Source organism: Athene cunicularia (assembly GCF_003259725.1).
Source record: "Athene cunicularia isolate RWA chromosome 3 unlocalized genomic scaffold, athCun1 chr3_part1, whole genome shotgun sequence".
NCBI lineage: Eukaryota > Metazoa > Chordata > Aves > Strigiformes > Strigidae > Athene > Athene cunicularia.
Window position 1 is genome coordinate 78,243,676 of NW_020799097.1, and position 26,217 is coordinate 78,269,892.

Genomic DNA, 26,217 nt, shown 5'->3' on the forward strand with positions numbered 1-26,217 from the left:
TGCTTGGAAAATGATGCTGTGAATTACATGTATATTTGTTGATAAATCTGAGGAGGCAAACCTGAAAAGAAGCAAACTCCCATCAGAAACTAACTGTCAGTTAACAGGAAATTGGAAAGACAGTATTACTTGCTTTTTGCTACATCACTCACCTGTTATTTACAGACTGATTGCCAGTTCAGTGTGAATTAATTATGTTGCCTTTTTTATAATTGCTGAATTTTGGCTTTACATTTTTTCCACAACTCTTCAGAATTGAGCTTTGTAAACCTGAACAAAGAATGTCATGAAAATATCCTAAGACTCAGTGCTAAGATTCAGTGCTTTGGTGGACCATAAGTTTTGATGCCTTCCTAATTGTTCTTTCCTTTCAGTGGAATAAACTTTAGATAATTTTGAGTTTCTTCTCTTTCTCTGGGAAAATGTTTAATTTGAAAGGAAACGTTAATGATACAGACTATGATTCAGTAAATCAACCAGAAGCACACTTTAGATCCAGTGGAAATTAAGGTTATGCTTTACATTAAGTATTGTGCTTAAGTATTTTACTGAATTGAGATCCAAAAGGATTAAAAAAGACAAGCAAGCATCATAAGACAGGCATATCCTTACTAAGAGGTTTACAGATTCCTTCATATAAGCTATTTTTAACATCAAAGCAATAGTTACTAATACTTTGTCCTCTCCCTGGTTCGCCAGTAAGCACTTAATGGAAGGACCTTAAACAGACTGTAGACAAGAGTTTGAAGCAAACATTTCCCATGCTGGAGATTTATTCTGTCATTTCTTTAGTCAGTGTTAGCAAGAACAGAATTCCTTTGATATTTCTGTCATGTAAAATACATATATAAAATATATCACTTTTAGGACTGTTTATTTAATTTTTACAGTGCTAGAGACTAGATCTAAAGCAAGAATTCTTGAGTTTGCAGTGCAGCTGCTGGAAGCCATTGCTTCTACACACACACACACAGAAAAATTAGAAAAACAACAAAGAAAAGGTGGGTTTGTTACTGGGAACTTGTAACCTCCAGTCCCTCTAAAGACATATTTACAAAGAAAAAAAAAATCAGAAATGTAATCTGCCAGTTTTATGATCGATAGCCCATGGTGCACTAGCATCAAAAGCATGATTGTGTTGAATTTTCTGACAACAGGACTTCCTCACAACTGTACTATGTACAGGGGATCTCTGGAGGGCTAGCAGATGCTGCAGTCTGTGGTACCATACCTGGACTAGCAGAAGTAAGTAGCCTTGCTTTAATTTGTAGGCATACCTGGTGCACCAGAAGGGACTACTGCTCTCTCTGCTGTAACTTCTCTTGCATATGTGGTATGACATAATCAATCAAGATTAATCTAGGTGCTAAAAACTGTCTTTACCAGTTGTACTAGGCAGTATTTCTCTTCTAGACTGCAAAGTATAATGTGTGCCAGTGACCATATATTTATAAGTGGTTTTGATGGCCGAGACTCACTGATATGCGGTAAACAAGGCTTTTAAGGTCTTGAAAAAAATAAGTTAGATTTTCCCCTTATTACCTCTCAAAGTGGTGCTAAGGCTTTTGATAACATCCACAGAGAATGAACTCTGGGCTGTTATGTGTATGGAATAGGAAGAACCTTGTGACTGAATCCACTGGATTGTAAACTAACCGACTTTGGAGACTCAGGCTTCAATATAAGGGATAAATACAGATGTCTTCACTCAGTTTGCGTAGCAAACTGATTCAAACTTGGTCATATAAACAGCAGAAAGCTTATTGAAATATATTTGTCTGAGTAAAATGATGAGAATTTATGTCTGCATATAGACTGCGTTTATAAAACAAAAGATGAACTCCAATTTTTTCATAATGGGCTAAATTTTCCGTTGTTGTTCTATACTAACCCAAGTGCTTTCAAAGAAATTCTTCAGATGCAAATAACACTGTGACCTAGCCCTGCCTGTAGAAAATAACTAAAGAAAATAAAAATGCTAAAAATTCAGGCAAACTCCAAATATCCTACTTAAAACTGGACTATTTTAGTCTGTATTGCTTTTATTTTTTCTAGGTTTTACCTGAATATATGTCCTAATATGTCTTGGCCACAAGTCATGCTCAACAAAAGAATTGCCTTGATCTGAGAAATCAACCTCCTTAGGAGAATATTTTTGTGAGTTAAGGATCACAAATGAATACATTCAATTTATAGTACTCATTCTGAAATGGTTTGCTTTTGCTACTCTGCAAGTGACCTGCCAGTTACAATTAGCCAGTAAAATTAGCATAAGCTTTTAGGTTTTGGAAGATAGAAAATAATGTCTCAGGAAATTCTACTTTATGTTAGTTATCCGGTGCTTTCATCTGATTAAGTCAACCTAAATTAATTTAGCAAAGAGTAATGGCATTTGGGAGACTTACAGATGCAGGGCATGAAATTACTGCATTACATATCCATGCTCTGTAATGACTTCTAGTGCATATTCTTTTTGTTGGTTCAGAGAAATAGGCCTTTGCTGCTCACTAAAGGCGTTTGGAGAGTGGTGTTTAAAGTATTATCTTTTGATGACAAAATGTTGCTGCTGGCACAAACCTCATCAACATTGGGTCATGTAACAGTAGCTCTCTTTAGAGTGGTGAGTTTGTGTAGAAACATCTCCATTTAAGCTCTTTTTGTATGTTGAAGATGATTTCCAGAATTTTTTAAAAGACTTTTTCCTTCCAGAGTTAGGAAAAATGTATGCATCTGGTTGCTAAAATACCATAGTGTTTGCTGAGATTACGTTTTATACGCATGCCTTGGTGCCTTTGCATATATTTTGAGATTTTTTGTTTCTTCTGCATTTCTTTATGCCTCCACACTCCTCATTTCTTCCTTCATTTCACAGAAAATATTGTGAGTTTGCCACATCAGATTAACAAAAGTAAGAATTATAGGAACAGCTTTCAAAAATAAACAGAAATGCATTGAAAACACTGAACATGGGACTGTATGGGTTCTGATGAAGACACCAAATTGTAGCAGCGTACATGCTGCTGTCTGTATGTGAACTCACTGCCCTAGCTCCTGCTGTAGTTTGTGGAGATGCACCAGCGCAGTCAGTGGAGCATAGAGGGTAGCCCACCTCATTGCAAAGCTGACATCTGCACCTGGCCAGCTAACTAAATAACCGGACCTCACTGAGCGTGGTGACTAGTTTTGATCTCTATGAAGGTATCTGTGCTTTAGATGAACTTTATCCCACCCCGGTATCAGTTGAAAATGCAGGTAGGATCCTTTTAGAGCTTCTGTATTCCGAAAAGACCAGAGGAGAGAAGGTTTTTTGCCTTGAAGAAGCTGGATACTTTGGACCATGTCTTAGCAGTTGCCAGTTACTGTAGCCTTGGGACTAGGTTCAGTCTTGATGTGGGTGAAGAACGCTACATGACAGTGCTGATGCTTTCCATCACCTAATGGGAAATGCAGTTCCTTGAGGAGAGCTCATGTTGGACTGTAGATGTCTTAGGTTCTCCTTGCTACATCTGTTCTACCAGCAGTTTATATCCCTGTGGGATTATTGGGAACAAAGTTTGACATTTTTCAGAGGATATATGCCCTTTTTTGAGCTTGAGTATAGGCGAAGGAAGGGTAGTTTAATCCTTTTCACAATGGCCAGTGAAGTTTAGGATTTGTTTTGTTATCTTGAATTTAAGAGCCAAATTTTTCTAACAGTCTGTTGTGGGAGCACTTCCACGAAAAATAAATAGGGTGAGTTTAACTGATAATATTGTTCATGTTCAAAAAAAATTCCTGAAGTACTGAGTAATTTCTAAAAACAATCTATACACCACACAAATGAGAATAAATAATACTCAGTGTAAAATTTCATTTATTTTACTAATGCAGGATGCAAAAAGTCATCCATAGTTTGGAATATACTTAGATATGTTCTTAAGGTCTTTAGAGATTCTGGTGATAATATATTTCAAGTTAAAAGAGATGGGATTAAATAACATATAATTGGCTAAGACAGTGTAGTTTCACATATTTACTATTCTCTTATTATTAATAGTTTTGTATTCTGTTTCCTTAAAGATTGAGTGGGAATGGTGTGACATTATTAGCACTAATAACATATATTCATTGATCAGTTGTGTAGTTTATTTAATGAGCATTGTAAAGTGATATTGAAATTTTTTTTTTTTTTTGGTGATAATCTGCTATGATCAGCAAAATAAGAGACAGGAAGAAATTGTCGCATTTCTTTGTACTTTCTGAATGTGACTATGATTCATGTGTAAAATTTTAAACACGTGAAATGAGTAGGTAGAAATTTAGGGCCCCTGGCAGTCAATGGCAGAACTCCCAGACAGCGTTTGAACAACTATTCATACTCTGACTGCAAGCTACTTGTTCACCCAGTAGTTCACATTTCATCTGGATCAGGCACAGACACACGATGTAGTGCTTGTGCCAGCTCTCTGTTTGCTGCCAGCTTTATGCTTAGATGCTTTAAGCAGGTGCTAGAGGACAAGCCATACATGATCCAGCATAAAATAGGGTCAGCCCGGAGGAAAACCTGTTCTGGCATAAAGCCTGCTGAGGCAGGGTCACGCTGTGAAAATTCTTAACACATCTATGCATAAAGTAGTAGATCATGTGTCTATAACAGTTTGCACCCAGAGCAAAGAATCCTAAATAAGAATTCCTTGTCTCCTCAAATTATGATTATAGTAACTTCAAGAGTGCCCAGATTTCACCTACTGTACCTGGATATTCTGTTAATGTAGAATTATCTCCAGTTTCATTTTTGGCTTTGGCTGTGCACACATGGAAGGAACATACAGCTTTTAATTTAATTTTCTGACAACAGAGTAGTGTTTTATCACTGCTATTTTACTACAGACCATCAGTTTCAGGGCTTTAATATTCTGTTACAAGATTTTATCAATTAACCCCAGAGAGCTTGATCCAGCAGGAATTTCATTCTCAAAATACCATCTGGGAGAATACTGAAGTGCACCTACAGTAATCTAGTATAGGCTGTCTGCAAATGAACATGAAACTAATTAGTATAATGTCTACTGTGAATACGTTCTTAAAAGATTAAAATAGGGAATATAAAGTGTTAATGTAACTAGCAATTATGTGTCTATATCTATACCAAAAAGCTGCTTGCACTTCTCTGTCTGTATAGTCTGAATCTGTTGGCAGAGTCTGCCAGTGAGACTGACTAATGTGACAGGGTGACATTCTAAGATTTGAATGCAGTCTTTATTGCCTTGTCATCTGACTGCTTTAAAGCATTTGTACGTATGAGTTTTTCTCACATGGAAACTATGTTGGTTGTCAGTGAGGTTTCTGTTTTTGTTAGCTTGCTTTGTTTTGTTTCTCAGAGGCGATTGTTCCAGTGGGATCCCTGTGTACTGATCATTCCCTGCAAGTAACCTTCTTACAAAAGACCAAGACAAACCTTATTCCATATTCCAATGGTCACATTCATTCAAAACTGAACCTGGCTAATGTCCTCCTGCTATGCCTATCCTGGAAAATTTAGCCCTGAAGTTAAAAACACCAACATGAAAAACCAAAAATTATATTTTATTTCAAGAGAAATAAATGTAAGAGTTTGTGTGTCTGCCCAGTCACACCAATTCTAATAGCCATTCCTTTCTAAGCATAGGAAAATTAATAACTTACAGAGAGAAAAATGAGTAACAGTTCAGGGACTTTGTGTTTATTCTCATTAATTGCTGCATTTCCAGATGTTGCTTTTAATATTGACTGAAGATAAATTATGTGCAGTTGAAGATGTGTGAGCTAGCAGGAGAAAAATAAGATCCAGTTGCATGTTCACAGTTACATACCTCTTACAAATTAATTACAATTTTTCTAGAACTATTTTGAATCAGGCTTATTTTGCAATGTGAATATTTGAGATCTGAAATCAGTTACAACAGAAGGAAATCAAAATGGATGTCATAACAAACTGAGAAAAGAGCACAGGGAAGAGGAGGAAGAAAGTGTTTTAAAAGCTTGTTGCCTCTGTTTTTCAGTAGGGATTCCTAGTAAGTTGTGTGTTGGCCTGCAAAATTGGCCTGGCCAGTATTTAATTCTCAAATTTGCTTGTATTCGTCATTAAAGGTGGGGCAGGTGCATAATTTACAGCAGAATATACATGTATGTCCAAAGAATCCTACTCACTCTGAATGCATTACGTCTATATTGGAAACTCAGAAATTGATTTACGTAGGAAAATAGCCTGACTAGGAGAGGTTAATTAATTGCAAACCACTGAATTACATAGGAAAAACTGTTTTTTTTTTTTTTTTTCCCCATTATTACCTCATTTCAATCCTAAAGGCAGTTTCCTTCCAACAACTGGTGAGGTGTCAGCCACACTCAAAGATGGGATTTTCATTCCCAAACTTGTGTTGTAAATACAACCATTAACTGTAGCTGGACAAACCAAGAGCATGGGAATAAGTTGCTAAAATATAGACATCTAATGCCTTCATATGGCCTAAGGTATCTGATATCTGCATGGTCTCGGGGTTATGACAGCCTACTGGAAATATGTCATGTTCTGGCATGTAGGTTTGATAGTCTAGAGTACCTGAAATGACATTGAATTGAGCCCTAAAAACCAATTCAAGCCATGAAAGGAAAGTAGAAGGCAAAACTATAGATTTTAAATGTCTTCAAACATATCAATTGGCTATCAAGTCCACATAATGATTCTGTTAGTGGGAGCTCAGTACATTACAAATGGGCACTCTCTGCCAAATTTGGGACAAGTTCAAATCCAGGTTTTACTACTATGAACTTTATAGCTTGGCCTCATCTATATGTCAATTCCCTACACAAGAAAAGGCACTAGCATTTTTTCATGACATCTGCAACTGAAGTTTCAAAGTTTTGTGATGACCACAGATCTGGGTTTTGAGTCTTGTAAAATTTGTGTGTGCTGGAAGACTACAGCTGGTAGAATATTTGTTGTTTTGCCTGTTACCTCAGCAAGTTGTTCATTGAAGATAAAGAGAAAAACATTGTGTGATGAAATTGAGTAAAAAAACCTGATACAGAGGAGGACTAGAAGCTTCCAGGCCAACAGTCTTTTGGATCGGTTTTCATTGATAACTCACTAAATGTTCCCTTTAGAGTTCCTGAATAAACGTAGTTATTTGGAGTGAACTATCATTTGTGATTTATATTTTACTATAAACCCAGCATTGTTAAGAAACTATTTGGGAGGGAGATGTGTGAGGGACTGTCATGTCTTGTTATATATCTCTACTGTTTTATTTTTTTAATATTTTGAAAAGTAGGATGTAGTTCTCTTTTCTTCCATTTTTTTTGTTATTTTTCTGTCAAGAATCAGAATAGTTTCAGAATAATATTCTTTTAGAATACTGGTTTCAAGATACTCCTTGTCAGCTGAAAAACTGGTGGCTTTGAAACTACTGATTGTTCACACCATCAGGGCCAATCTATGAATGGTTGACTCAGTTCCTGATGGAGAACTGTCTTACTTTTCAGTAGCAATTTTAAATTTTAGACTAGTCTTGATTTAGCTGTTACACAAAGAGAACAGTACTCTTCACCCTCTTCACCTGTTAAGAAAATTACTCTTCATACTCTTTGGTGCTCTTGCCTTGCCTTGCCTTGCCTGTCTGAAGTTGGTAAAAGAAAATTACGGTTTTCTTTCAGTTCTTTCAGCCTCTTCCAAGAATCTAAAACTTCCCAGACCTCCCCACAGTGCTTGTATATTATGATATATTCTTAATTTGCAGGCTGCTGGATCATGCTTATTATAGTACTGTCCTATCTTTAGTAATCCTTTTCACAAGGATTTTAATTTATTTTCATTTCATTTTACATATTAGAACAAAACCTTTATAAAGATCAAGCACTGACATTTCAATTTTTTTCCTCCCACTACAGGGGAAGATACTCCCATCCTAAAACATTAAAAAAATGAGTTCTGTTTTACGTCCAGTTGATCTTTATGCTCAGGATGTTCCAGGGTTTTATTGGATTCCCACTGTGAGAGAAAAAAAAAAAAAAGAAGAAAGAAAGAAAAAAAGAGAAAGATCTGTTTTATGCAAGGTTGATAATTTCTGTTTTACTGCATGTGTTAAAATTTGATGCCAAAAGATAGTAATCTCTCCTGACCATTTTTAATTATATCACATTACTTTTTGCAGCAAGTAAATGACACAAAAGTCCTGCTTGAAGTTCAGTTTTTAGATATGCACTCCCCCACCTACACGCAGCTTTCCACAGTTTACCAGACATCAGATTACATTATCATAAAAGCACCAATAAGCTTCAAAATCCTATGAGGGCTGTCAGGCTAACAGTCTATATTTTAATCGCTGATTCAAAAAAAAAAATCACATAAATAATGTTAATGCACAGAAACATATTGAACTGGATCATATCTAAAGACATAATCCTCTGGGAAACAGATAAGTCTTTCAGACAAGACAGTCTGGATCTGACTATGGCTATACTATGATTGCTGGGTGATATATAGAAGATAGGTTTTCCAAATTTTGCAGGCAGTTAGAAGTCCAGCAGGGTTGACAGTAGGAAGAGTTGCCAGGACTTCCATCATCATCCCAAAGACCTGATAAGAGGAAATGTCTATGCTCCCTGAAGAGATGCCTTCCCTTCCCTGTGCCCCCATAAGCAAACAAGTCTAAAAGCAAGAACATATCCAATAATCTTTGCAGATATTTATCAATTCAGTAAAGGCAAAATTTTCCTTTATTCTGATGCACCTTCTTGGTTAAGAGGGCCAGCTCAACTGTGAGCATATAGAACTAGGCATCTAAATTTGCAAACTGGCATCTAAACATTTGTCCTATTTTTTTTTTTTTCTGAAATATTAGGAATCCAATACTACTCTTGAGGTCCAAAAATATATCACAAAATGAAAGACATACTTGCAATGTCAGAGAGCGCTGAGACTCATGTTTTCAAAATGTCACTAAATTGGTAGTTATGCTCTTGAATAAGAAGAAACTGTCTTTAGAGTATAGATGGTGAAGAAAATTATTCCATCATTCCAGGGACATCCACAAAACTCTTTCCTACATTTTGCAAGGTTAAGAACTCTGATGTCGTCATCTGTGAGCTGATAAAACCTCTGAAAAATGCTAACTTCAAGAAAACCAAAATTTTAAGTTTCACTCAGTTTTAATCAAAGTCATCCAGTGAGCTGTTCTGGCAAGATTATTCTGGTTTTATAAGACAGACCAGACTGTTCTGAGGAAAGCAATTTTCTCTTTCTTCCATGAGGATGTCAAATGACCAACTGTTCACCTTTCCAATACTTGTGCAAGTAGTGTTTTAAAAAAACCCCAAAACCTCTTATGGCAAAATACTCCACTGTTAATATCTCATGTGAACTGTGGAATTCTACTGATTGATCTGGCCACATTCTGCACAAAAAACTCTGATTGCTGTTAATGGAAATATGGCCATGGAAGGACTGGCAGCCATGTAATCAGCCCTTATGGCTGGAGTCAAAGCTTTACTTCAGTTTCCTGACATGTACATTTCTGACAATCTGAATTTATTTCTAGATGTTGCCTGGTAGATCAGGTTATGGGTAGTCACAGTGGTTTAAATTTGGAGAGATTTTTAATGGGATGATATACCACATATGACTTCCAACTTTCTTATTTGCCAAACCATGTCTCTCTGAAAAAGCTTCCTGAAAAGATTGACAGCTCCATGCAACAGTTCATGCATTGCTTAATTATTTTCCAATAAATTCTTGGATTTTTCCTTAATTCTTGAAAAAATAGCCATGTGATACAGGAACTTTTTGAGGCTTCATCATTAATGTTAGATTTTCCATTTAGTACAAAAGCAAGAGAAATTCAACTCCTACAAGGATCTCTGTGGAAGGACTGGAATTCACCCCAAAACCTGTCCATTGGCCAGATGTCTGCAATGCAGCTATAGCATCAGTCCAAGCCTTTACTGCAGCCTCTGCTTTTATGGACTGTTAAGATCCCAGGTTAATGCTGTCATCCATGGATCCTTTTCCCTAGCCTGCCCTTAATGCAACACACTGTCTTTTCTGTTTGGGACCAGTGCAGTCTCCTTTCCACGAAAAGCCACACCAAGGGTCATAATTGGCACAAGGGAACTTGTTCTAGTCAAATTTCATTGCTCACATACATAAAACCACTTTGAAATCTTGTCATCTGCAAGATGCTGTATATACCCCAAGTGTTGTATTATTACTGGCTTGCTTTCTGCTTCACTCCACCCTGTTCATCATGCTCTGTCCTCTCCCGTAGCAGACTGTTCCAGATAAATGCTAGACACTGCGTTTTCCCTTCACTCTGCACTGCCTAGAAAAAACATTAAGTATTGTTGCCATAATGCTTTACAATTCTGTGTTACTGGAGAAGAAGCAGTGGTTGAAGAGACAGGCCACTGTTTTTCATTAAGCTATTTTTAATACCTGTTTTAGTTTAAGAACGGCAGGCCAACTATCTGCATTCAACCACAAATAAAACTATGTTTAAATAAGATTAAGGCTGTAAATTAAATTTCAGATCTTAAATTCTCTTGGTGCATTACAAAACACAAGAGAAAAGAGAGGACAAAGCTTAATATACCAAACTGGTTGAAAATGCAGCCTTCTATGGAAAAAAAACCACCTTCTTAGGGAATTCTTTCTGAAAAGATAGGCATTTTCAGCTAAAAAATTGTATTTTCAAGATGAAAAGTCAAACAACAAAACAAACCTTCAAAAAGCTGAATAGTTTTGGCTCAAAACTCAAAATCTTCATTGGTCATTGTAGTGCCTTGTTGGAGCTGTAATTTAAAAACTTCATTAATCCCTTCTTTTTCAGGGGCTGGGATCTTTAGTCTGACTATACATGCAGGATATAATGGTCTCTGCATTTTAAAAACTCTGAGATACCTCAGAAAACTTGTAGGCATCTTGGATTTTGTGGTCCTCTGGGAAGTTCAACACAAAGAAACAACTTGTTGTGGGTTTTTGGTTTTGTTTTGTTCTCATTAAAAATCACATCTTTTATGAAAAACAAACACTTTGAATGAAAAGCATCTTTTCATCTAAAGACTTGGTTTTCTAGCAAACACAGTCACAATGAAATTTTTCAACCAACCCTATTATAATAACAAGCTATGAAAAAGTTTATATTATCACCACTTAAACAGTGGGTTACCTTGTTCCATAGTTTTCAGTGAGATCCTAATGTTATTTAAATTTATCACTTTCATTGTTCTTCAGTGAGTAAAGACAACTTATCAAAGTGAAAGGACTTTTATTGTCCTCTATTTGACTGGCTGCTTAGATGCAGTTTTTGTTGGACTAGAATACATTATAAATACATAAATTCCTCAAATGTAGGTGACCTGTAATGCCCTTGAATTGTTTTCCAGTACACCCAGTTAGATCATGGCAATAGACTGGTTGATGTTTGGTCTGAAAGCAAAGGAATATAAAATCAAATGAATGCCTCTTGTGCCTGCAAAAGCTGAAATACAGTGTTCTTGCAGTTTCTAATCAGGTTTAAAAAGCAATTTAAGGTCATTTTTGGGACATGGTTTTTAGTTCCTTTGAGTTGATACAACAGAGAAACAGCAAAGCCAAAAATATCAGTATAAATGTCAGTGGTTTGAAAGGTCACTTCCCCTTTCCCTACCACTGTCCCTAGTATGAAACACTGACTTGTAATGTAGTCACACATCCTGTAGTTCATCCCTTTAACTAAACAGTCCAATATAATAATAGCAAATGACTGTAGGAGGAGATGTTTTAGTTTCAGCAGGCGTGAAGCCTCATTTTACTTATAACAATGTAAATAGGAGTGACTCCACTGCAGTTAGAAGGGTAATGCCACTGGAAGCCTTATGGGAAAAGAAAAGAATCATGTCTGGAGAGGTTTTTTTTTGTTTGTTTTGTTTTTTTTTTAATTTTCCTCTAAATGGGGACATCAGTGGTACAGGACTCATGATGATGATGTTGTCTCTCTTGGAAACACAGTGCACGCTCATTTTTTAAAGTAGATTGTATGTGGTATATCAGTCTGCTGGATCAGTGTTAATAGGACAGCCCACCCTGATCCTGCTGCTATTGCATAGCTGCGATTCCTCTTGACTTTATTGGATGTGCTGTCAGTACAACAACTCAGCTACTCGTATTGCCAGCTGAAAGAGTGAACAAAGTATTTTCCCTTTATTACCTTCCTGTACAACTCCATTCTCTCCAGATGAGGTGTTGTATTTTGTACATTAAAGTATATTCATATTCAAAAGCATTGAATATTCATCAATACCTTTAAGCATGTCTGGGAATATAATGTCACATAACTAACCATAGTGCTAGCTTCAAGGATGTCATGGTGCAGATAGTTTCAATACACTCATCAAAATGAGCCTGTGTGACTTTCATATAGAGCATCCCCTGTTCATAGCAAGGCTAGAAGAAAAATGCCTTGCTTTGGATCTTTCTGTCCCCTGGATAATTAAGTTTGTGGGTCAGTATCTTTAAGCTTAATTCACCTTTTTTTCATACCTGTGTTTATTGGAGCCTTATGCAGTTTTAACATAGTCTTTGTTACTGATCATCCTCACTTTTGGTTGCACACACAGAACTCCGTGTTCTGTTTTCAGTCCTCTCTTTGCTGTCTGCTTTCTTTTCTGTCAATAGCAGATCTTCACTATGTATTTCTTGATTTTTGCCTAGGTACCATTCTCCAATCTCAAATGCTACTGTTTTAGGCTTTTCTTGTAACACTGATTTCTCACCTCTCTGTTCTTCCAGCTTCTCTTTTTGACTGTTACAGCCAAAGGCCATAACCCTTATGAGGAGAATAACCAAGGAATAAAAGCTGTAGATCATGCTATGAATTTGCAGGCTGTATTCTGAAAATGCAGTCACTCCAAAACCAAGATGAGATTTTTTAGGAGCTACTAGTTGAACAGTGCAATGGATAGGAGAGAGAGGGTTTGATTCCTAGATTGAGTAAGCATGGAAAGGTGTCATTACCTATCTATGTAGGATTTCAGAGACCATTTCAGGGATACCTTGTCCAGTTGTGGTATCCATACTGCAGGATACTGAAGGATACCAAACTGTGGAAGCAACTAGGTGTTTGATCCTAAAACTAGTGGAGTATATTTTTGTCATTCATCCAGTGCCATAAGTAAGAATGTTTCTATAGTCAAGGCTGTGAGTTTTTTGTGGAAGTTAATTTGTATTTTTGAAATAAAACTTAGCGCAAGTGTTGTAACATCAACACTGTTAGTCTGAATGATCAGTGCTTAGAGCCTTGGCCTATATTCTGTGCCAATTTTACTTCCTCAGGATGTCACGGGGGATACTTAAGCAGCTCATGAAGTATTGTATGCGAAAGCATCTGACGTCAACTAGTGCAGGGAGACAGTGTGGTTTCACTGCTTACATTCGGGGCAGCTAGCCAGGAACTCCAGGGCTCTAACCCTGGCTCTGCTTCTGGGAGGGCTGCTACAGTCTGGACAGATCAATGCAAGCAGAAGCAAAAGTTTCAGAGGTGGTTGAGATAGTGTATAGTACAAGCTTGTTGAATACAATAAGGAGCTTTACAGGCTTAAGGCTTACCTAGTATAGAAGGTGGAAGTGAAGAAAAAGATGTACTGACCAGCTGAAATAGTTGCATTTCTCAAAATTAAAAGGCACAACCCTTTCTCTCAGTTTCAATTTCGCATTGCTCTAGACTTCCTGCCTTTTGTTTTGTTTGCTGGTTTCTTTGTTTCAGTCATGTAAATCATGACATTGTGTTTTCATTCTTTTTCCTCACAACTGATTGACAACTTCAGAGATTCCTTCTCTTCTTTCTGCAAACTCTACCTGCCATTACATGATTGCAATAAATATATATGTAGAACACAAGCAAACAGATGTCCATGACTTTGGTGCAAGGGAGAGCCTGTGTCTTCACCTCCATATTATCTTTATCTAAATGAGCCTACACGTATGAGGCAAAGTTTCTGGCGTGCGGTGGTACTTGCTATAGGACTGTATTGTAGTCATTCACAAACGTGACCCAAGGCAAGGAGGTTTGTAAATACACAGGCTTTTCCACTCTTCTTTAGCCTGTGTTTATTCCTCCTGATTGATGAAAACAAGTCCCACTAAAGGCCCTTGTGGACTTCATTAATTATGCCAGTGGTTGATTGGTTTGGTCCAGAATGCTTTATAACAATAGACAGATTTAATCAGCAACAGCTCCAGTTGCAACAGCTTCACAGCCTCCTGGGAGCATCATGCACTGAGCTTCCTTTTGCCTTATTTTCAAGCCATTAAACAACCTGTAACCTTCCCAAATTAAAAAGAAAACAGAGCATACAATGTCTAATATGTAGAAAGAATAACAGAACTGCCTTCACATGAGCAATAATAAAAATGTTTCCTTAGGTGACTGAATGCCAACATTGCTGTTTCCTGTGATGCTCGTTATCTGGAAATGTTAAATATTTAGAATCTGTTTTATTTGAATAGTTCTGCCAAAACCAGTCCTTTGGATTTTCTCTGTTTGTTGTAGAGATCTTCAGAATAAATGAGTCCTGAGGCAAATGTGTATGTGTGTGTGAGGAGACAGGATATGGAAGGTCTGAAAGGGTTGAAAGTATGTGTGGAAAACAAGCAAAGCAAACACTTTGAAAAATAACACTTTCTGAAACCTGTTCTTTACCGTCACACACAATGGACTGCTGGTAAGTATTTCTGCAAAGCTTATTCTGTTGATACAGGTCATTTTTGTGGCACATTAAACACTTCAAACTAATAATCTCCTGAGCACTTAAAGTAACCATGGATTGTAAAGAAGTAAGGATCATTAGTCACACTTTAAAACTGTAATTTTACTGATTCAAAAAAATCTTTGACTTTGCTACTGTGCATCGTCTAGGGACTGGCTTTTCTGGTAGTGATCCCTACTGTATTCATAGAATGGTTTCAGTTTACAGGGGCAGAAATTGTGGCCTGGGATTTTAAACATGATAAGGGGATCTTCCATTCTTTAAAAGCATAGGGATGTTTCACTATCACACCATATTTAGCATTACCTACACTTCAGATAACTATTTCTTTTTGAAAATAGAGATGAAAGTGGGATGTAATTATAATTTTTATTTTTAATTTAGATTGTCCTTGTTTTCTTCCAAAGTTTGAACATAAAGCCAAGCCAAAGATTTGGCTTTGCTCTTGAAACCAAAGCACAAGCTGAGCTGTTTAACCATGGCCATATGAGAAGAAAAAAAAAAAAAAGAAAGAGCTACATAAAACTATATTAAAAAGTTGTTGGAGCTGAAAAAGATAGTATTAGAATATTCTTATTGGCCTTTACTCCTCTTTGTCTCTTCCTCTTTATTGCACACAAAACTTGGCTGAAATCAGTAAAGTCTTCTCTCTGAATCCTGTACTTCTCCCGTTATGAGTACTGTCTCTGTATGTCCTATATAAATAGTGTGTTTTGGATATAATGTGCTGGGGGGGAAAGACCTGTACAGCATTTAATCTAGGATGAGCCTTCGGATTTGTGCAGGGTTAAAGCCGTGCATTTACCTTTTGACCAGCCTTCATGTTATTTGTTGAATCTCATACTGAGGACAAAAGTTAATGCATTCTGGGATCATCATGACTCAACAGATGATAGCACTTTACAGAATTTGCTTCTTGATCTGTTAAAAGACATTTAATTGCACAACACAGTTCTTGCAATTAGAGATATGAGCAAAAATGTGCATGCTAGTTTTCCACCTGCTTCTTGCCTTCTCTTTGACAAGATGAAAAAGAGCAAGTCAGTATAAAAGCGGCTGGGTTTTGATTCACCTGTTATTAATTAGCTTTTAAGGGTGCAATTATATTCTCAGCATTAGTAGTTTTAAAATGTTTTGATTTTTTAAATAAAGTAGGTTTGAAGGGTACATATCTGAGAGCCCTGGAGGTGGAATTGTTCTACTTAGCCACAGAAGAGGCAGTGGGAATAATCGTAGCATAAATTTTTGCATTATGGCTGTCAGAATAACACTCCTTGAAAGACTGAGGAATAAAGGAGAATTTGTTTCAACAACCTGTTTAATCTCTATATTCCTGCTCAGTGTCAGAGGGCCAAATCTTACCTTTCAATAATGCCCAATCAGTCTGCTATGAACTAGACAGGGGTACATATTATATTGATAATTTTGTAAGATACGCTGAGACATGTAAAGGAGAACTACCTAAATGCAAAATAATATTCTGTTATTTTTTTTTAATACTCTGCATATTTTTTAACTGTGCATCTTGGGTCACGTTCCTGTAAAATAGCCAGAAGTCCTCCTAGCTCCTGCTGACTTCTGCAACAGTAGTCAGGGTTCTGTCTGTAAGGTGGTTGGAAATCAGTTGATACTTTGAAAATAAAGTGTAGGTGGAGTGCAGCCACCTCAGACAGGAGTTAAGCAATAAGGCTGGAAAACACTGCATGATGCCAACAGCATTAGCAGTGTGGACTGATGGCAGGAACATGGCACAAACTGCAGCCAGAGATGCCACTGTACACCTCTGAAATTAAAATTACGTGGGTGCCTAAGGTCAAGTATCCAAAGTCATATCCAGGCATTGATGTAAGTATCTCAGTTTCCCAAATGGTGAACAGAAACATCTCCTGTTTCACTGAGGGGAAGCGCTGGGTTGATAAACATTCCTGTAAGCTGGCTGACTTATTTAAGTGCCAAAGTATGAATTTAGGCACTCCAGTTTGCACATTTTGTTTTGTAATTTTTAGTAGAGCTATTCAAACAAATACTTACCCTCAGCTTACCTGGCAAAGACTTAAATTTTCACAGCTCTGTGGAAAAAGTGAACCAGCTTTATTTTCACTTCAAATATTTCTTTAAAAATGAGAGATTTTTCCACTGGCAGAAGACTAACATTTGCTGGTCAATATACTCATAAAGCAAGAATGGTAGCTTTGCGCAATTTTGTTTAATGAATAAGCCTTTAGATTGCTATAGCAAACTGGCCAGCTAGCCACCGTGTTTGGGAAAAGTCAGTGATTTTCATTTGCTGTAATTTTGGGTGGTGGCTTTTTTGTTTGGTTGGTTTTGCAGTTTGAATGCTATGGTGCTGCTCTTCTTTGACAGGGTGAGACAGCTGTACCCAACAATAATAGAAACCAATGTTTCCTCTTATGTAGCAAAACCAGTTTTCATCCCATTTGGCAAATAACTGCTTTCAGATGCATCCTTGCAGGATAGGAGAGTATTCTGTGCATATCCTTTCTCATTTTTGGGGAGACAGGTTAACAAAGTCAAGCAAGAGCACTGGAGATGATAATCCATCCTCTCTCCAGCCTTGTAACTCACTGAGAAAAAGGGGATGAAGGACTGTCTCCTCAGACCAGAAGATTTTTCACTCTCCTTGTGAAGCCTGATGCCATATGATTGACCAGCTGGCTTAAAAGGGCTTTTGATTTGTGTTAAGGTTGCATTCAAAGGTCCATTGTTAGAGGGTAGGGTGTAAACAGTCCTTGGATCAAGTCTGCCTAATGCAATACACTTTGCAAAGACTTGCTCTCACTTTCACACAGTGCTGGTAAAGATTTAACAAAAATGTGCTATTCTTGGTTCAGTGTTGTCTCACATTTCGTAGTTGGTACAATAAATGTTTGACTCAGGATGTTTAGGATATACATTTTGGCTCTACAACATAATGTGTCTTTTAAATAACTGAGATTTATAATCTAATGTATCTAATGTATCTAACCGTGTTTCTCTGTCATTTATCTATATCAGGAGTAGATGTTAAAACTTAAACATTTAGAGTCAGATTCTGTCATGCTTGTAAATAAAGACTAGCTTCTCTGTGAGTTTTCATCAATTTAGTGAATCGATCTCACACTGCTGTTTTATTCAGTCTAAATGAGAATGGCAAAATATAGAATTACATTTGGTTTAAAAACAGCTAGCTACTTTGACCTCTTAATCTGTACAACGGTAGTGCGAGAACTCAGTGAAGGGGAAAAAGAATTATAAATGAATAATTGAGTAATTTATATTAGTTATTTTGTGAGAGGAGAAATTTGGATACAAATAGTATTTCTCATTTCTTTAATTAAGAAGTTGGGCTAAAAATTAAACAAGCTGACAAACAAACAAAATGCTAAAATAGCAGGCTTTGTGGAAAAACAATTCTACAGGGTTGTGGTTACAGTCTTCCTCACAGTACTTCTAGTATTTAGGTTCATATACTTAGGTTCATATACCTAGAGGTGTGTGCAGAACCTTCCCTAAACCAGAAACTCCTCTAAAAATTCCAGTAGGCATGTAGATTTCGATTTTGGTTAAAGAGCAAGTCATTCTATTTTCATCTCTTTGTCTTATGGGCTCCCAAACTTTCGCCTATAGGTAGAAACACAATTTGTGTGTTGCAGAAATCTTGATTTGGCATAGTGCTACTCAAACCCAGGGTTAAAGTTGAGAACATCCTGGTGTATACAGGTAGATTAAATTGGCTGTGATCATGTTCTTTTCAGCTAAAGCTAAATGGGAGCTGGTGGGCTCTGCTCTGGATCTTTATTTCCATGGGTTTAGTGCATTTCCAGATGATCTTCCTTGTGTATTGCAGTGTCCTTGCATATAAAACCATATAGATAAATGAGAGCATCTGTCTGTGATTTATCCTGCTTTGTTCAGTGGAGTAAAGTACATAAATTAATCTTTAGGGCTGTGTTGAAGCTACGAACTTTGTGTTTAGCCACAGTCATCTACCCAGGTTCCAAAAGTGCAAAATAGTGATCAGCTGTACATTGAGACCACTCTGCAAATGCACACAAAGGGCCTGAAATATTTGGTTCCCACAAGTTTTCACAAACAAGAAAAAATATGGGTAGGAATGTTGCCAGGTTTCTCCAGGCCTTGAGAACCCTCATGCTGATGTGTATCTGAACCTAATGTAAATCAAAACATGTGGCGCCAGATGAGTATTAATACTGTAATTTAGTCTTAAGTTTTGGTTGCCATCTAGATGTTGGGACTAAGGTTCAGTGTTTATTAATGTTACCTATTCCTTACAATCAGTACTTGGTCCATGAGCAAATATAGGCTTAACTAGAAACATACGTGCATGTGGATGTATTCAGCTGAGGCCTGATGTATTGTCCATTGAATTTAGTGGGTATTTTTTCCATGGTTTTCTACTGGGGGAAGACTGGGCCACATACATACTTTTTGCTTGATTTAGGTTAATGAATAGTCTTTATAAGAAGCTAGTTGCATGAGAAAATTAATTACTACATTTGTTTGTAGCACTGAGCTGTGCTTGATTTCTGTTAGAGTTGAGTTTATTTGAAACTGTCAAGAGGGGGCAGGCGGACAAGTTCTTGTAAAAACAGGTCTTCTTAAGAACGATTGGTGTGAGATGCCCATATGCTAATCATGGGGGTTGATGAAATAACTTTGTGTAAATAAAAGGTATGAAGTTGGCATCTTAAACTACGTTATACCAACTCATCTACCTCTTCAGGGAAATAATCTGTTACGCTGGAGAAGGTTTAAACGACAGATAGAAACCCTGAAAGAATATGAAGCCATAGAGTTACATGTCTCCTTCACTAGAATGAAATCAGTTAGGGAAATTTTGTAATTTGTATTAGTTGTGTTTATAGCAACAACAGACATGATGGATTCTGGGTGTTGAAAAGGGTCAGATTCAGTAAAGAACCTGCTAGTTTGAAGATACATGTTTGCTGGAGTTAGGAATAACAGGGCTACTGACGTAATGGATCATTTTGCCATCCAGTCAATGTAAATTCCTTTGCAAGGAGAGCATAGCTTGAATAGAAATTATCCCACTTCCCGCTGCCTTTCTAAAGTGAACATGTTGGTCATATGTGGAAATACATAGTGTGTAGTGCAAGTGCAAATCCATTCAATGAAATCTGAAGACTGTGAAAACTAGTTGAAAATATAAAACCACATTGTAATCAGTTTCCTCAGGGCCTGTTAACTTCACTGGTTCGAGGAGGGTTCATCCTAAGCAAATGGAATAAATTCTTATGCCTGTGAGATGTGAATTTGTTGGAGGCTTGCATGGGTGTCAATAGGATGACTATTTATCCATCCTAATTATTGTGGTTTTGAAATAAACTAGCACAAAACTTGCGTAAACCAATGCTTGAAATGTTCTAAAAAGGTGCCTAAATTAGGCTAAATTAGGGCAGACAGATGATTTGCATAACATTTGGATTAGCAGAATTTGTCATAAAATTTAAGACTCTACTGAACTTCCACAATGAATATATTCTGTCTGTATATCATCTCAGAAACATGAGAAAACTCTAGTATTAACTGTCTCAAATGTTACACCACACTCCTTCAGAGCATGCATATCACTTTTCGGAGTATTTTTGTTCACAGGTTTCTTGTTACCTGCTTTCTGTAGAGGACATTGAGCTTCAAGGCCTAATAAAAGATTCCTTTACCCTGGAAACCAGGCTGTCTAAATTGTCCTTTCATGGCCCATTATGTTAATAAGAAGAGGAGGGAGAAGGAACCAACTAAAACCAGAATTTCTTGGAATGGATTCTGTTTGTTATATACACATTGTGGGGTTAAGAAAAATTGGAAAGAAATATTTGCATAGTGGCAGGAAATGTTAAAGTTACAGACACCTTTGTAATTTTCTGCAGGTTTGGCAACTTGTCTGTAGAACACACTGAAATTTAGGCATAAATACAGTGATTTACATTTGAGAAAAAAAAAAAGTCAAAATTATTTGTAATCATGATATTCTGCATTTTGGGAGAAGCTGTGATAAGACACAACACAACTGCCAGAATTTCTGGAACAAGGGGCTAAAATGTGTCCTGTTACAAGACTAACAAGATGATTAACATAACTTACATAATACAGTGTTTGGTGGTTTAGATGTGCTACAAATGCACAGTTACATAGTTCAGGATTTTTCCAGAAAGAACACCTCTTTTCTCCTCTAGGGCATCCCCTAGTAAGCATTGATTAACAGTTTAAGTTACCTATCAGAGGTGAATAAGTGGAGTCTTTCATTAACAGGGATTTACAGTGTTGCACACTACTACTATTGAGGTATTTTTCTGTTCATGTAAATTAACTTGATTCATTGAAATCGGAAATGTTTTCTTAGGGATAATTAGCGACAAGAATTGACTGAAGATTTTATACAGAAGATGAAACTTATCCAGAGAGGTTATTATTAGCTGGAGTATTTTTCTCATTGACAGAAGATGCAGTATTTCAGTTGGTTGTTTTTAATATATTGTAAAGGCATCTTGAACCAGAACAGGAAAAGTATAGTTAGTAACTAACATTTGAAGTAAAAATGGAAGAAATGAAATTACAATATGACATAGGAAGACCAACATACATAACATTTAAAGCAGATTTTTAAACTCATTCTTAGCGGTGAGCAAAAGTTTTACCTCATCATTCGAAAATTTCCTTTTCAGAGTAAGTGGATGGCCATTGGGTGGTCCAAAGGCTCTTGGTGTAAAACTGGGAAAAAAAGGTCTATTTTCCTACATGATTGAAATTTGTGTGTTGAATCAGTAATGCTTATGAACCTGGAATAAAATACAGTTTGGGGCAGACACTGCAAGAAGGTTTATCAACGTGAAATTAAGGATCCCAACTGAGCAACAGTGTGGCTGGCTAACATGGTGGAGTATGTGGAAAGGGTTTTTCAGCCATGTCTAACTATTTTATTGAACTAAGATGCTTGGAAAAACATCCCTTTTTTTTTTTTCCCAGCAAGAAAAAAATGAAGGACCTAAGTGAAATAACAACAGTGTAAGCATATTCCCTGAAAAGAAGAAGCTGGCATGTAGGTGCTTTTCTCTTCACAGAAGGAATGTTATTGTAGTAACACATTCCATAAAAAGTTTGATGCATTTTAATGATTAAGGTATTTATCCTACTTTTATTGTGGCATAGATCTTTTTCCATACTGTCCACTTTATGAACTGCTGGAATCCATCTGCTGTGGTTCCAGATCATAGTTGTTGTCAGATTGTTTGGACAAACTGTCAGGCATTTTCTAAGTTAACGACGTTTATCACTGGTTCTCCTGGCAAAGGAACGTTTGTTGACCATGACTCTTCTGACATGGCAAAAGCAATTATTTGCAGTGGTATGGTAGCTCTGTGATAGGAGCTCTTAGTCATCACAGGGCTACAGTTGCATCTTTCCAGTACTCCCATTTTAAATAATTGAAAGAAGAGTTTGAAAGGGAATGAATGATTCCCTCAGAGAGGAAGTTACACAGAGGTCTAATATTCTGGTTCTGGGAGAAGCAGGCAGGATTATATGTAAACACTTCAATGCAGTTTTCCTTTACTTTATGCAGAAAGACTGTTCTCGTGGGGACAACAAGCAGGGAAGTAGTAATGGTGGCGTAAATGGTCATGTCAAAAGCGTACAAAAGCATTGGACTCTGCAGATATGACACTCTTGGGCAGTCATCAAACAGATTGCCTGATAGCTGACCTGAAGCTCATTAGCCATTGTGTAAGGGAGGAAAACAAACTATTTTGCACTTTTGGTGAATAAAATGAATGAACTGGGTTCAGCAGATTTGTAATAAGGCTCAGTGATTTGGCACATAGAGATCTGACAAACATAGTGTCCATCACACTGATTTATATTTTTTCCAATTTGTCAAAAATATCCTACATTTTATCTGACAACTAATTTAGGGCTAATGATAGATCCCTCTTGTTACAATTTCCAATCTGTAGGAGGAGTAAGAAATTAAAGGTTCCAAAAAGGGGGAAAGTCCTCCCTGAAAATGCCATAGTTTCTTTTATGTATGTTTTTTTGTTTGAATGCCTGTGCTGATGCTGCTCTTCAAAGGCAGACTTTTCATAACCAGAGTCCTCCTAGTTACGACTTTTACCTTGGCATTTGGGATGAATCCTGGTTTTCTGTCTGTTTTTCATAGACTTCATGCATTAAGAACATACCTTTTTATCTTTAAACCTTCCTTTGATGACTGTCACTGGCTGCCTATTTCCAGTCTCACAGTGTTAAGTTCCACCAGTCTTCTGACTGTCCCTCCTGAAGCCATAAGCCACATTTGCAACCCTCCTTTGACATCTCCCCCATAATACTGCTTTTCTGTATCCCTGAGACTTAAACCCAGACATAAGGGAGAAAAAGGACCAGAACAAACTTGACCTAGTGGAAAAGAGACAAATTTCTAGCTTGAGGAGCAGCTTGTAGAAAACCTTCCCTCAGCAAGTCAGTCAGGAAAGTAAATACCATTTATCTAGATATGTACCACCTGCTCCTAAATCATCACAATGCAAGTGACTGCACTGGCCCATGACCCAGTGGTTTTGAGTCAGCAATGTAGTCCTTTGCTGGGTGTTTCAATCAGTGGAAACTAGAGCTTCACAGAAATTAGGTGGTGTATCTTATGCTCACAGCTGAAACAGTCCGTGTCTGCTTCTGTACTGGGAATTCTCCATCACATCCTCGCTGTATTGTCACATCTTGTCTATCTGGATGACTTGACTGTGTGGTCTCTATACACCAACGTGTTTTCTAAACAAAGCTGAGAGCTTGAAAATGTATCACTCCTCTGGGTTTGCAAGAGATAATAATACCTGCACGTCTGCCAGATTGTGTTGCTAGTTACAAGGATGTAAAATGAGACAAGGTCACAGCAGTAGCTAATGGAATAGTCCCAAGGTTTATCAGTATGAAAGAGAAAAGAATTTAGTGGAGTTTAAAGAGAAGTAATGTTTTCCTCCCTTTCACTGCAGCTGCTTCACCCTGTTTGTTTCTTTTTGCTTGATTATATACAAAACGTATTAAATGAACAACTGAGCTAAGTGATGTCTTTTCCAGAGTTGTCGTACCTTGTAACTTGATAATCATCATAATCCAGATTCACTGGAAAAGATTGGGTTAGTCTAAGAGAATGTTGGTGACAGATTTCTTATTTGTGAGAACAGCTATTTCTGTGAAGGTTTTAGCATGCAAATAATGAGCCATTTACCTTTTTAAAAAGAACCTTTCTGTCCTAACTACACTGATTCTCTAAATACAGTTTATGATCTAAACACTAGTCCTTTGAGAACTATTCAATCTCTGATCATGTCAGTGGGTTGACCAAGACAAAAATATGCAAAATCAATCATTTTATCTAGCTGTCCTGCTCAAATATTGTATGAAACAAAAGAAGAAAAAAAAGGTCAACCAAAGAACTGAAAAAACACTCCATCAGTGCCTTGTAATCAAGTTAACGAGTAATATGCTTATGTTTTAAACCTTTTACATGGATTAGAACAAAACACACTGTTTTGGAAACCAGGCCATTGTATAGTTGGAATTGTGTGCCATTTAAAGCATGAAGTTGTTTAACTTCCTGCTAGTTTTTCCCCCACAACAGAAGTCCCACTGGTTTTGATCATCTGCATTTGGAAGAAGCCAGCAAGGAGCAGTAGCATTCTGGACATAACTAGTAACTTTCTGTCAGTTTTTGCCTACAATTTGCAAAGAATTTTCAGAATCTGTGGATAAGAGTAAATGCAATTAGACTGAAGCCGAAACTCATTACAGATGCACTAGAAAATCCAGTGAGGATTCAATTTGTATTTCTGTGGGTTAAACTGTGAAAAAAATCAAGAAGTAAATCCTGTTAGAGATTCAGAGAATAAGTGTGACATTAGTCTTTAACTGACTTGAAATAAGAGCAAATATTACCCACAGATTTTTTTTTGTAACGTTGAAATTATTTTTCTTTAACTGAAGAGAATCTTTATTGGTTGAGATTCTAGTAACTTGAAATTTTCCTGTCAGTAATTTGTGTGTTGGTAGAGTGCTTAACATTTTTGTGTTTCGGATATTTAATTTTTGTTCACTGGATTAGTTTGAAAATTATACAGAAGCTGTTTTATTATATAAGTTTCACATAATAGGACACTGACTTTAAAGTTCCTGGAGAAATTATGGCTTGAGTAAATAGTTTGTCTCATTTATTATCTCTGCAGTGCCATATATACCAGGTCAGTAGTGATCAAAAATCCTGAGAAGAGGTGTCTTTTTGCTGATTGGTGTGAACTGACTGGCATTCCTGAGTCCCTGGGCTTTCTCCTCTTTGACCCCTGGTTCATAGTTCACATAAAGGCTAGGAATGTGGAGATTTGTGAGCTTTTCTCACATTCAGAAGAGATCTGGGACATATTGTTAATGCGGAGATAAAAAATGTATTACATTTTCATGTGGATCTTGGTCTCCAGAGCAAATGGTACATCACCAATACCAGAATCACTAAAAAAAACAGGTGTAAGAATTTTCACTGTATTAAGAGGTTGTTCCAAAACTGGAAAGAAAGAGCAGAAAACAAATATCTAAAAGAATATCTAGATTAATAATTCATATAAGAAATCCTAAGAAGTTGGATTTTTACATTTCCATCTGAAAGAAAAAAAATAGTTTAGGGACTGTGGAGTCAGTAAGATTTTTTTAAAGGTTTGGTTATCCATAGATCATATCTAGTATAAGAAAGGAGGCATTGATATTATTAGGACTGTATTATGAAGCAGCTGCTTGAAAAGGAAATTAAAGTTCCTAACAGTATACAGCATAAACCAATGTAGCTTTTATTTGAGCTGTAGAAAGCCACTTCAAATACAATCGTTATATACAATCAAAGAAAGTTATAAAACCTGCTTTATAAATCTAGTAGGCCCTTTCCATATAGTTTCTTCAGTATTTTTTCTTTTCCTTCCAAAAGCATCATCATGTGATCAAGAACTTCAGTCAGCCCTGGAGGAAGCTAAACAGCCCCAGAAAGACAATGTGTTCATTCCAGAGTGTGCTCAGGGTGGCCTCTACAAACCAGTGCAGTGCCATCCTTCCACAGGCTACTGCTGGTGTGTTCTGGTCGATACAGGACGTCCCATCCCTGGTACATCAACCAGGTAAGGGAATACACATTCAGTAGTGAGAAGATGCCTTAGTGTGCACATACTAGCATGTAGATTTCTGTTGGTGGTGGAATTATGTCATATAGGTTTCTTCCACTATGAAGTGAAATATTTCTAAGAGACATCAAAAGTTAACGCTGGATATTCACAGACTCTTTCGCTGCAATTTCAGAGGCAGTTTGCTCCCCTAAGTCCTCTTTTTTACTTCTGTTTTATGCTGGGAAGCCAAGGCTTGGAGAAGATAATGAATAGGCCCAGAAGAAACCTC

At 37.0% G+C, this 26,217-nt stretch overlaps 1 protein-coding gene across 1 annotated transcript in view; it reads left to right on the top strand.

Annotated features, from left to right (window-relative positions):
* Nucleotides 1-26,217, top strand: part of SMOC2 (SPARC related modular calcium binding 2) — a 101,634-nt gene that overhangs the window by 30,859 nt on the left and 44,558 nt on the right. The window contains exon 8 of the mRNA XM_026844569.1: nucleotides 25,757-25,943. Within this exon, the coding sequence (XP_026700370.1) occupies nucleotides 25,757-25,943 (187 nt within the window). The remainder of the gene's footprint in view (nucleotides 1-25,756; nucleotides 25,944-26,217) is intronic.